Source organism: Anser brachyrhynchus, assembly GCF_964034855.1.
Source record: "Anser brachyrhynchus genome assembly, chromosome: 2".
NCBI lineage: Eukaryota > Metazoa > Chordata > Aves > Anseriformes > Anatidae > Anser > Anser brachyrhynchus.
In genome coordinates, this window is record NC_137695.1 from 161,252,548 (window position 1) to 161,265,643 (window position 13,096).

The 13,096-nt window shown below is 61.8% G+C and overlaps 1 protein-coding gene across 21 annotated transcripts in view; it reads left to right on the top strand.

The window, feature by feature from the left end:
- The window catches only part of PLEC (plectin), a 57,944-nt gene extending 48,699 nt beyond the window's left edge, over positions 1-9,245 (top strand). For all 21 annotated transcript variants that reach the window (XM_080582332.1, XM_080582333.1, XM_080582331.1 and 18 more), the window contains 3 exons: positions 414-7,370; positions 7,950-8,090; positions 8,439-9,245. In XM_080582332.1, the coding sequence (XP_080438458.1) occupies positions 414-6,737 (6,324 nt within the window). In that variant the 3' untranslated portion in view covers positions 6,738-7,370; positions 7,950-8,090; positions 8,439-9,245. The remainder of the gene's footprint in view (positions 1-413; positions 7,371-7,949; positions 8,091-8,438) is intronic.
- The last annotated feature ends 3,851 nt before the right edge of the window (positions 9,246-13,096 follow it).

Here is a 13,096-nt window from a genome sequence, read left to right on the forward strand (position 1 = left end):
GACAGTGGGTGCATGAGTGGCTGGACGGGCTCTGGGAGCTGGCCTCAGCCCTTGAGTTGGCTGCTGGCCTCTGCCCGGGGGCGTCCTGCCATGCTCCTCTGCAGACAGGAGCTGTCCCCAGCTCCGCGCCTCGGTAGCTGGGTGGCGAGTCCCTCATCCCGCAAAAGAGCTTGTCTTTTCCCTGCTCGTTTCACCCATGTGTTGCCTGCTGTAGCTCCCTAACCCCCAGTGCTGCTCCCTTAACCCTTAACCTGCGTAGCCGAGCGGTTGGGCGACACATCCCTAACTAGCACGCGTCCCAGCGCAGCCCAGTAGCACCCTGCTGCCTGTCCTCCCACCCCCGCTGCCCTGCCAGTGCTGTCCTCCTGGGGGAACGTTGCCATCTGACTGTGCTGTCCTCTCTCCCACTCCAGATGCAGGTGGCCCAGCAGGCACAGCTCCGCCAGGAGACGCAGATCCTCCAGCAGACCTTCCTGACGGAGAAGGATGCCTTGCTGCAGAAGGAGAAGTTTATCGAGGAGGAGAAAGCTAAGTTGGAGAAGCTCTTTAAAGACGAAGTGGACAAAGCACAGAACCTGAAGGCAGAGCAGGAGCGGCAGCAGAAGGAGATGGAGCAGGAGAAGCAACAACTGAAGGCCATGCTGGATGAAGCCAAGAAGCATCAGAAGGAAGCAGAGGAGAATGTTAGGCATAAGCAGGAGGAGCTGCAGCAGCTGGAGAGACAACGGCAGCAGCAAGAAAAACTCCTTGAAGAGGAAAACAAGAAGCTTAGGGAGAGGCTCGAGCAGATGCAGGAAGAGCACAAGGCCGCCCTTGCCCAGACACGAGAGATCATGATCCAGACAGATGACCTGCCCGAGGAAGTTGTAGTTACGATGGCACAGATGCCAGATATCAAAGCCGTGCCCAACGGCAGAGACGTGGTGGATGGCTTAGCACAAAATGGGGAGCCAGAGTTCGCCTTTGATGGCATTCGTCAGAAGGTATCTGCAGAGAAGCTAGCTGAGGCTGGCATATTGAGCAAGGAGAACTTAGACAAGTTGGTGAAGGGTGTTGTGAGTGTTGGTGAGCTCTCACAGAGGGAAGACGTCAAGAAGTACCTGCAGGGCAAGAGCAGCATTGCTGGTTTGTTAATCAAACCCACCAATCAAAAGATGAGCATCTATGAAGCCATGAAGAAGAAGCTGCTCAGCCCAGGCACCGCGCTGGTCCTCCTGGAAGCGCAGGCTGCCTCTGGCTTCATAATTGACCCTGTGCGGAATGCGAGGCTCTCAGTGAACGAGGCGGTTAGAGAGGGAGTGATTGGGCCAGAACTGCACAATAAAATGCTGTCTGCTGAACGAGCAGTAACTGGCTACAAAGATCCTTACACGGGAGACAAGATCTCCCTCTTCCAGGCCATGAAGAAGGAGCTCATCGTCAAGGAGCACGGCATCCGCCTGCTCGAGGCCCAGATAGCCACCGGCGGCATCATCGACCCCGTGCACAGCCACCGCCTCCCCGTAGAAGCTGCCTACAAGCGCGGCTACTTTGACCAGGAGATGAACCAGATCCTCTCCGACCCCAGCGATGACACCAAGGGCTTCTTCGACCCCAACACACAGGAGAACCTCACCTACCTGCAGCTCATGGAGCAGTGTGTGACTGACCCGGACACAGGACTGTGCCTCCTTCCGCTCACCGACCAGGCGGCTGCAGGGAGAGAGCTGGTCTACACCGACCAAGAAGCCAAGGACGTCTTTAAGAAGGCCACAGTGACAGCACCATTTGGGAAGTTCCAAGGGAAGACGGTGACCATCTGGGAGATCATCAACTCTGAATATTTCACTGAGGACCAAAGGCGGGACCTGATCCAGCAGTACAGGACTGGCAAGATCACAGTGGAGAAGATCATTAAGATCATCATCACGGTTGTGGAGGAAAGTGAGAAGAAGAGCCAGATGTGCTTCGAGGGGCTCCGGGCCCCTGTGCCTGCCGCTGAGTTGCTGGAAAGCAAAATCATCAACAAGGACCTCTACAACCAGCTGCACCAGGGCAAGAAGTCTGTGAAGGATGTGGCGGAGATGGAGTCTGTGAGGCAGTACCTGAAGGGCACAGATGCCATTGCTGGCATCCTAGTGGAGTCAACTGGCCAGAAGCTCACCTTCTATGACGCCCTGAAGAGAAACCTGCTGAAGCCAGAGATTGCCCTGTCCCTGCTGGAGGCGCAAGCTGCCACTGGCTACATCATTGACCCCATAAGGAACAGGCTGTTCTCTGTTGACGAGGCAGTGAAGGCTGAGGCTGTAGGGCCAGAGTTTCATGAGAAGCTGCTGTCCGCAGAGAAGGCTGTGACTGGCTACAAGGATCCCTATACAGGCCAGACAGTTTCCCTCTTCCAAGCGCTCAAGAAGGGGCTCATCCCCGGTGACACTGGGATCCGTCTGCTGGATGTCCAGCTTGCCACTGGAGGCATCATCGACCCTGTGAATAGCCACCGGCTCCCGCTCGAGGTTGCCTACAAGCGAGGCTACTTTGACCCGGAGATGAACGAGGCTTTGTCTGCGGCCCATGATGAGATCAAAGCTTTCTATTGTCCCAACACCCAAGAACACGTCACCTATGCCCAGTTGCAGAAGAACTGCCACCGTGACAAGCAGACTGGCTTCTACCTGCTGCCCCTCTCGGACAGAGCCATCCAGTCACAGCAGGAGGAGATCTACACGGACAGCCAGGCAAAGGAGAGCTTTGATAAGGCGGTGGTGGAAGTCCCAGCAGGCAGCTTGAAGGGCCAGACAATGACTATCTGGGAGCTGATCCACTCCGAGTACTTTACAGAGGAGCACCGTCGGGAGCTCCTCCGACAGTACAAGACTGGCAAAGTGACCATTGAGAAGATCATCAAGATTGTGATCACCATCATTGAGGAGACAGAGACCAAAAAGCAGGAGAAGCTGACGTTCAGCGGTCTCCGGGCACCTGTACCTGCCAGCGAGCTGGTGGAGTCCCGCATCATCAGCAAAGCCCAGTATGAGCAACTGAAAGAAGGCAAGAAATCAGTGAAAGAGCTCGCCGAGACAGAGACAGTGAGGAGATTCCTGCATGGGAGTGACTGCATTGCCGGCGTCTACGTGGAGGCGACCAAGGAGAAGCTGAACATCTATGAGGCTATGAAGAGGAACCTGCTGAGGTCCAGCACTGCTGTGGTCCTCCTGGAGGCCCAGGCAGCAACTGGGTTCTTGATTGACCCTGTGAAGAACAGGAAACTGTATGTCAACGAGGCGGTGAAGGCCGGCGTTGTCGGGCCCGAGCTGCACGAGAAGCTGCTGTCTGCTGAGAAGGCTGTCACTGGGTACAAGGACCCCTACTCGGGGAACACCATCTCACTCTTTGAGGCCATGAAGAAAGGACTAATTGTCAAGGAGCACGGCATCCGCCTGCTCGAGGCCCAGATCGCCACCGGCGGCATCATCGACCCCGTGCACAGCCACCGCCTCCCCGTAGAAGTGGCTTACAAGCGCGGCTACTTTGATGAGGAGATGAACCGGATCCTCTCTGACCCAACCGATGACACCAAGGGCTTCTTTGACCCCAACACGCATGAGAACCTCACCTACATGCAGCTGAAGGAGAGGTGCATCGAGGATCCTGAGACAGGCCTGTACCTGCTGCCTCTGCGGGAGCCTGAGAAGCCGACGGTGGTAGAGACCACCCACGTGTACACGGAGGCAGAGACGCGAAAGGTGTTTGAGGAGACACAGGTGGACATCCCCGTGGGCAGCAGGGCGGGCTCCTCTATGTCACTCTGGGAGATCATGCACTCAGACCTGCTGCCCGAGGAGCAGAGGAAGCAGCTCATGGAGGAGTTCCAGTCAGGCCGTGTGTCCAAGGAGCGCATGATCATCATCATCATTGAGATCATCGAGAAGACTGAGATCATTCGGCAGCAGAATCTCACGTCCTATGACTATGTCCGGCGCCGCATCACAGCCGAGGACCTCTATGAGGCCAAGATCATCTCTCAGGACATCTACAACCTACTGAAGCAGGGCTCCAAAACCTTCCGGGAGCTCTTGGATGTGGAGACTATCTGGAAGTATCTCTATGGGTCAGGCTGCGTTGCTGGCATCTACATCCCCTCTTCCAAGCAGAAACTCAGTATCTACCAGGCTTTGAAGAAGGGGCTGATCAGCTCTGAGGTGGCCCGCTCCCTCCTGGAGGCCCAGGCGGCCACCGGCTTCATGATTGACCCCATAAAGAACGAGATGCTGACTGTCGATGAAGCCGTCAGGAAAGGCTTGGTGGGGCCTGAAATCCATGACCGACTCCTGTCCGCAGAGAGGGCTGTGACAGGTTACAGAGACCCATACAGTGAACAGAAGATTTCCATCTTCCAGGCCATGAAGAAAGACCTCATTCCTAGCGAAGAGGCCCTCAAGCTCCTGGATGCCCAGATAGCCACTGGTGGCATCATTGACCCACACCTGGGCTTCCATCTGCCCCTGGAGGTGGCCTACCAGCGGGGCTTCATCAACAAGGACACGTATGACATGCTGTCTGAGCCCAGTGAGGTGCGAAGCTATGTGGATCCATCCACGGATGAGAAGCTCAGCTACACACAGCTCCTGAAGCGGTGCCGCAAAGATGAGACCAGCGGGCTCCTCCTGCTCCCACTCTGCGACACGAGGAAGCTCACCTTCCGGGGGCTGCGGAAGCAGATCACCGTGGAGGAGCTGGTCCGCTCGCAGGTGATGGATGAAGCCACCGCCCAGCGCCTCCAGGAGGGCCTCACTTCCATCGAGGAGGTCTCCAAGAACCTAAAGAAGTTCCTGGAGGGCACCAGCTGCATTGCTGGTGTCTTCGTGGATTCCACGAAGGAGCGGCTGTCCGTGTACCAGGCCATGAAGAAGGGCATCATCAGGCCAGGCACCGCGTTTGAGCTCCTGGAGGCGCAGGCGGCCACGGGGTACGTGATTGACCCCATCAAGGGCCTCAAGCTGACTGTGGAGGAGGCTGTGCGGATGGGCATCGTGGGCCCTGAGTTCAAGGACAAGTTGCTCTCTGCTGAGAGGGCGGTCACTGGCTACCGGGATCCCTACACTGGAAAGCTCATCTCCCTATTCCAGGCCATGAAGAAGGGTCTGATCCTGAAGGACCATGGGATCCGCTTGCTCGAGGCCCAGATTGCCACAGGAGGCATAATTGATCCCGAGGAGAGCCATCGCCTCCCTGTGGAGATTGCCTACAAGAGGGGCCTTTTCGACGAGGAGATGAATGAGATCCTACTGGATCCCAGTGATGACACCAAGGGTTTCTTTGATCCGAACACGGAGGAGAACCTCACCTACCTGCAGCTCATGGAGAGGTGCATCACCGACCCAGAGACCGGCCTCTGCCTCCTGCCCCTGAAGGAGAAGAAGCGTGAGAGGAAGACCTCCTCCAAGTCCTCTGTCCGCAAGCGCAGGGTTGTGATCGTCGACCCAGAGACAGGCAAGGAGATGTCCGTGTATGAAGCCTATCGCAAGGGCCTCATCGACCACCAGACCTACCTGGAGCTGTCAGAACAGGAGTGCGAGTGGGAGGAGATCACCACCTCCTCCTCTGATGGCGTGGTGAAGTCCATGATCATCGACAGGCGCTCGGGGCGCCAGTACGACATAGATGATGCCATCAGCAAGGGCCTGATCGACCAGTCGGCCCTGGACCAGTACCGCTCAGGCACCCTTTCCATCACTGAGTTTGCGGACATGCTCTCTGGCAACATGGGTGGCTTCCGGTCGCGATCGTCTTCTGTGGGCTCGTCTTCCTCCTATACTGTCAGCCCGGCCCCCTTGAGAACGCAGATGTGGAGTGACCCGACCGAGGAGACCGGGCCGGTGGCAGGCATCCTGGACACGGACACTCTGGAGAAGGTGTCCATCACGGAGGCAATGCACCGCAACCTTGTAGACAACATCACGGGGCAGAGACTGCTGGAAGCCCAGGCCTGCACCGGGGGCATCATTGACCCCAACACCGGGGACAAGTGTTCTGTCGCGGATGCGGTGAACAAGGGCCTGGTTGACAAAATCATGGTGGACCGCATCAACCTGGCACAGAAGGCCTTCTACGGCTTCGAGGACCCGCGGACCAAGACGAAGATGTCAGCGGCCCAGGCCCTGAAGAAGGGCTGGCTATACTACGAGGCCGGGCAGCGCTTCCTGGAGGTGCAGTACCTGACGGGGGGCCTGATCGAGCCTGATGTCGAGAGCCGGGTCTCCTTGGATGAGGCACTGCAGAAGGGCACCATCGACACACGCACGGCCCAGAAGCTGCGGGACGTGAACACCTACTCCAAGTATCTCACCTGCCCCAAAACCAAGCTGAAGATCTCCTACAAGGACGCGATGGACCGGAGCATGATCGAGGACGGGACCGGCTTGCGGCTGCTGGAGGCCTCCTCCCAGTCCAGCAAGGGCTACTACAGCCCCTACAACGTCAGCAGTGCCGGATCCACCTCCGGCTCGCGGTCGGGCTCCCGGACGGGATCCAGGTCGAGCTCCAGGCGAGGGAGCTTCGACGCCACCAGCTCTGGCTTCTCCATGACCTACTCTTCCTCCTCCTTCTCGTCCTCCAGCTTTGGGCGCAGATACACGGCAGGTCCCCAGAGTGCGGTGGATGCAGGAGACTCCTCCGTCACCCCATCCCTCCTGAGCGGGCGCTGCGGGCAGCAGTCGAGCGTGGCAGGGCTGTGGGGGCCTCCGCTCAGCGTGGCGTGAGGCTGCCTGCCCCGTCCAGCCTCTGAGGAGCCCGCCCGCCTCTCCCGCTCCGCATGTTGCAATGCTGCTGGCTAATCACTATTATTTTTTTTTTAATTTTTAAACTCCATTCTTCCAAAGCAGTGCCTAAAGTTTAACCAAAAAGACTAATATATTAATATATACGATTGTTCTGACAGTATTTGTATATTAAGAGATGTGAGAGAGAACACACTACCCTCCCAGATCCGCAGCCCCGGGAGCTTGCTGCCGTTCGTGCCCTCTGCAGAGCAGATCCTGCCCAGCCACTCGGACACAGCGAAGCAGAACCTGAAAACAGTTTTGTGTTTTTGATCTAACCACTTAGCAACTCTTTTGTAATTAAAACCTACCGGCTTCACCCCCGCACCTTGAAGGAGGAGACGGCGCTGTCCCTGCGGCATGCCTGGCTGGGACGGCGGAGGACGCTGCCGCAGGCTCCCCCACCGCTCAGCACCGGGCAGCCCGATCCCGTGCACCACTGGAGCCACCCGGACCCTTCCACCTGCCCTCAGCACGGCACAGGGGCTCTGCGCCCCCTCCCGAGCTGCCCCAGCTCCTTTCCTTGGCCTCCCGGCACAGCCCTGCCGCCGCCACGGACCCGGTGCCCCGACCGTAAGTGCGCGCTGGCGCTGCCCGCTGCTTCCGCGCCGTGCGGAGGGAGCTGCCCCGCACCGCCGCTGCGCCCACCCAGGGGCTTCGCTGCGTGCCCACCACCTCCGCCAGCCCGCCCGCTCGCTTGGCTTGCCCCACGCGCAGCTGTGTGGCCGCCAGCTGGCGGCGGCACCTGCACCTCGCTCTCTATCTATCTATCTGTCTGTCTCTCCGTGTATCTGGGAAGTGCTCCGCACAAGGTCTGTTTCTTAACGCTGACGTAGCCTAACAAACTGGCAGCCGCTCGGCAGAGCCCATGCTGGAGCCCTGCTGACTCCTTGCTGCCAAAGCCAGCCGGGGTCTGTGCGTGCTGCGCGTGGTTTCTGCACCCAGGCCCCAGCCCGCTGCCCGGCTGCACGTCTTCCCCTCGCCGAGGCTCCTCCAGCCGTGGGAGCCTCTGTGTGGGGCGGGCCTGGAGCGCGCTCTGGCTGGAGAGAAAGCGGATCTTAGAACCGGTCTCCTCTTTCCTATGGGAATTCCTTTCCTCTTGGCTTTCCTCTCCTTCCCATCACCCGCAATAACGCGCTCTCTCTCTGGCAGATGTCTTTTTCCAGTCCCACCAAAGATGTCCCCTTGCCGCTGGGCGAGTTCCTCAGCTGGGTCTCCGACGTTAGCAGGTCGTGGATCGGCTCGAGGGGAGCCCTGGACGCGGCAGCGCCTCGGCTGAGCTCACCTGCGCAGGTAATGCTGACCTTTCCCTGCTCTCGGGGGCTTCCCGTGGTCCTGCAGCTTGCGGGGCTGCTGCTGGGGGGGGGCACATCCTCCAGACTGTGACTGTGAAATGGCCACGGGGCATTGCTTTCCTCCAAGCACGTGCAGGGGTAGCGTGGCCGGCGGTGGAGGCTTTTCAGCCACGGCCGTGCCAGAGCAGTTCTGGCTCCCCACACGAGCTCCCGCTGTGCCCAGGCTCCACGGGGCGAGCAGGCTGGTGTGGGGCGGGCGCGTGGCGCTGCCGGCTGGGCTCAGTGGCTTCATCTCATGGACCAGTCCTCCTGTCTCATCCCATCTTTTCTGTTCGCTTTGTTTTAGTGTTGCTGGATGTCCATCCCAACTCCCCTCACCGCTGCCACGGAGCCCGTACCCCAGTGCTGGGGCAAGTGGGACCGCACTTGAGGACACTGGGAAATGCTCCCTCTCCCTTTGCACTTGCCAGATCCCCGCTCAGAGACCTGGGGCCACGCTGCCCGGGTGCAGGAGGTGCTCCGCAGCACGGGAGCCCCTGACTCACCAGCCGCCCCTGCCCCCTGGCAGCGCGTGGCCCCAGCCCCACCACATCCTCCACCGGTGCCCCAGCAGGGGCTGAAGCAATAAGTGAGGTGGCAGCGGGGGCTGTGCCTGCCCGGCCTGGCCACCCTGGCCCCAGAGGCACCCGCGCGGTTGCCTGGCCCTCCCCTCGCCCCGTGCCAGTGCACCCCATCCTCCCTCAGGATCAGCCTCCACGCACGGTGCCACGGCTCGCTCGCGGATCTCCACAGCACCTCTCCTCCTTCCCACCTTCTCTCATTTTGCCATGTGTAAATCGATCATGTTATTCCTCAGCATTTGTTATTATTCTCATTATCCAGTTTTGCTTTTGCATGACATACTAACGTGGGCGATTCTGTAACATACCCAGCCCGAGCCAGGGCTCCCACTCCTTTGGGTCCCTGCCCTTCCCTGATTTCCCAATCATTTCTCATCAGGGCAGCGGGAGCTTATCAATAATCCAAAAGCATCTCTTTTTGGGGGCAAAACACTAAAACCTGACTTGTATATACCGTGAAGTGTTTGTAAAACATGCAGTATGGACCCATGGCTCTCCCCAGTGAGGTCAGTAAAAGAGATCCTATGAAACCAGCCGGCAGCTCCGCGTGGTCTGTTCACACTCGCTGCTCCCTGGTCAGCGGCCGTGCCCGGTGGGTGGGCTGGGGGCTCTCGGTCACCTCCTGCACTCTTGGGCTGTGCCGCTGTGGGTGCTTGCTGGCGGGGAGGAGGAGGCTGCCTGTCCAGCTGGGGCATGGCCGGGGCACTGGTGCAGGGACCTGGGGCCAGCAGGACCCTGCTGCCCGCGGGCACTGCCCAGTGCCTGGTGTGAGTGCTATGCCAGTGTGCTCGGTGCATGCAAAGCCATGCCCAGGCAGCCCCCCCCATGCCACTGTGCCCAGACCAGGGCCGCAGGATTGTCCCAGGGACCCCAGGCACGCTGCTGGCTGCCCCGGGCTCCCGGAGCTGGGTGTGCTCTGCATCAAGGTGAGTGTGGGCCCAGCAGGGCCGTGGGCTCGGATGGCCCTGGGAGGCTGCAGCCCCTTGCCAGTGGCTCCCTGGTTTTGGGGGCGGGGGTAGCAGCAGCAGGGGGGCACTGCTGGTGGAGTGGAGGCTTCTGAGGCTGCATCTTGTGCACAAGCACCGCCCTGACGCCCTGTGCAGTGCAGTGCGTATGGCAGCGCCCACTGCACCCCAGGGCGCTGCTGTGCTGGTGCCGATGTGTGCAGCTGCTGCGTGAGCAGAGCCTTGCTGGGGCTGTGCACAGTGGGCCGCTGGCCTCTGCTTGTCCCTGTGGTGCGACAGGAGCGTGGCTCACTCAGCCCGGTGGTGCACAAAGCGTCGCGGATGGGTCCCAGTGCTCGGGAACGCCCCGCATGGCTTCCAGGACAGAGCGGCCTGGGCAGGCAGGGGCGAGCTGGCCGGTAACCAAGCATCAGGGTTTGTATGGGCAAACCTGAGCGTGGAGGCACCTGCTCAGGAGGGTTTCTGGCACTGGCTCTACTGGCACATGAAATCTTTGCAGCCCTGCAGGCCCTGGGCTGGGCTGGGCGCCAGGCACCACGCCAGGAAGACCAGAGCTGGCACAGCAGGGCTGAGCATGGCACGCGCGGGCTGCCGGGTGGTGCAGGGGCAGCGCCCGCTCCGTGCGATGTTGGGGCCGGCGGGATCTGCCCAGCAGCAGCAGGACCATGCTGGGAGCAGCTGAGCCCATCAGCCATGTAGCGGCACCCAGGGAGAGCCTGGGCTGACGCAGACAGATGGCAGTGGCTTGGGAGCAAGTTAATTGCATTGCGCGTCAGCAATTAGCAGCAGCGTCCCTCCCTGCAGCGTGGTGCGCTGGGACGCAGCTACTGGATGTGGCAGGGGTGGGGGCACCGCGCGGGCACAGCCCTCGTGCCAGGGGTGGCTGCAGGCTGCTGCGCCCATCCTCGTGGGCTTAGGATGGGTCCCAGCAGGGGGAAGCTCCCCCAGGGTGGCACAGCCGGTGCGGAGCCTGCACCCTGTGCTCATCAGCACCCTGGGGGTGTGCACCACCTCGCTGCCACCAGAGGTAATTCCTGCTGCCTCACCTCCACCTTCCTGCTGCCCCTCGGGGCTGGACACCTCTCACAAACCTCATGAGCCCACTGAGACCCTTCTGCTTCAGGGAGAACCCCCCTGTCCCTACCCCACTCCATGGACTAGATACCCTCATCCGCAAAGACCCTCCTGGGGGGGGGGGAGGGGGGATTGACCTCCCCATCCTGGGGCCGAGAACTCCTGAGAGCGAACCCTGAACTCTGCAAATCCTGCGGGCTCCTCCTGGGAAGCCTCGGCCCCTGGGAGCGGCACCTGATTGCTGAGGGGCCCCCATGCCCCAGGCCCGCAGCACTGTGCCCACGTTGGCCATGGCATGGGTGGCCTCCTGGCACGGCAGTGGGGCCGGGTGGTGGGACCCCGCTGCGGTGCCTGGCAAAGGGGCAGGCCCCCGGTGGGGCGTGCAGGGGAGGGACACCCCCCACATCCACGCCTCTCAGGCTCCCACGCACTCACGCTAGAGCCGCGCTGCTTCCCGTGCACCTGGCAGCACCGGTGCCTCGGTGTCGCGCAGCAGGACTCGGCATCAGCCAGGCACCGTGCGGACAAGCGGCACCGTCAGGACCACGGGCACAGGGACAGCGGGAAGCCGGGGACCTGCCCCTGGGGCTGCTGCTTGTCAGCCTCCGGTACCAGCTGTGACCAGCCAAATGCCGCAGCGAGGCTTTCCCAGGGATCGGGGAGCTCATCAGGGAGCCCCTTGCCATGCCACCGTGCCCCTGGGGGCCAGGGCAGAGCTGTGGCAGGGGCTGCCCGGTCCCATTGCTCCCCGCTGGAGCTGCTGCAGATTTGCCCAGTGCCTGTAGCCCTGGTGGCCCTGGCGCAGCCGAGCGAGCACAAGCACCGCGCGAGGGAGCGCCGGGGCCGCAGCCGGGCCGGGGGAGCGGCGCTGAGCAGTGTCAGCTGCCACGGCGCGGTACCGCGCGCTGGGAGCGGCCGAGCGAGCGTGTAATTGGGCCAGGCTAATTATGATGGATAACTCTATTATATTCCCGTTTTTAATGCACTGCAGCTTAGCTTGCCCCGCTGACGTGAAGGCCAGAGTTCACTCCTTTCAGCCCCTGCGAGCTGAGCGGTGGCGCAGCGTTAAAACCTCTGGGCAGCGTATGCGGGGCGCTGAATGTGGCGCCCATAATGGCTGTCACTCAGCCCTGCGACGCAGGCCCGCCTGCGTGCACAAACGTTTGCAAACAGCCGGTGACCAACTTACACAAAACACTCGCGGGGACCCCGCCGACGCTTGCCAGAGGGGCTCGGTGCTCCCAGGTGCGTGGCAGCCGAGCCGGGCACCAGCCCTGCTGCTGGCACGGGAGCTCACGCCCAGGGTGCGCATTGCCCTTGGCTGCGGGGCCCTGTCCGGCCGCGGGGGACCTGTGGCTTCCATCCCAAGCAGGGCCACGGCTGCCAGCTCGTCCCCGCTGGCATGCAGCGGCTGCCAGCTCTGTGTGCCCGCCGCCCCGGGCACTGCTGGCGCCGCGCTGCAGCCCGCAGCTCGCCGCGCTGGGAACACTGTGTACAGCTTAGCAGGCAGCCACAAAGCAGGACTGGCCTCTCCCACGCCCCCCCCCTCCGCCAGGGTGCTGAACTTTTCTGTAGGGCCATAAGCTGCCCCGCTCTGCTTCCTCCGCACGTGTGGAGCCCAGCGGCTCCCCAGCGGCCTGCCGCTGCCCCGGGGCACGGAGCCCCCACTCGCTGTGCGGCGGCACGCAGCCCCCCCGGCCCCCGTGGAAATCTCGATGCCCATCGGCTGATGACAGCGCTGCCCCGTGGGGTGTGCCCGTGTCCCGGTGCCGCTGCATGGCACGGTGCAGTCAGCACGGCGGGCTGCTGTTGGCAGTGTGCTCAGTGATCCTGGCTGCTGAACCCACCCCTCTGCTGGCTGCAGGCCCCAGGAGGCAGGAGCAGGGCTGATGGCACTGGCTGCCACGGGTGGGTGCCGCCAGGCTGCGGGGCCGGCCAGGGGCTGCGGCGATACCGAGCGACCTCGGGGCGCTCTGAGCTCTGAAGCCGCTGACGGGGCTGCGGGCACTGCGGCGGCGCGGGGACCTGTGCCCCCCTCCCAAGGCACCGCGTCACTGCTGTCAGGCGGCTCCAAATCCGTTCGTTCTGGTTGTCATGTCCCAGGACGGAGCTGTGCCTGGTGGCTGTCCCCGGCCAGCGGCTGAGCTGGGGCTGGTGGCTGCTTTGGGGGCACCCAGACGTGCCCGGGTGGTGGCACAGGGCCCGCTGCGGCTGCTCCCACTGCAGGCACACGCAGTACCCAGCGCGTGGGCATCCGCAGTGGTCTGGGGGTTCTGCTCTTGTCACGTGTCCATCGGCACGTCCCCAGGAGCCGTGCAGACACGGTGCCGCATGGTGTCTGCGGC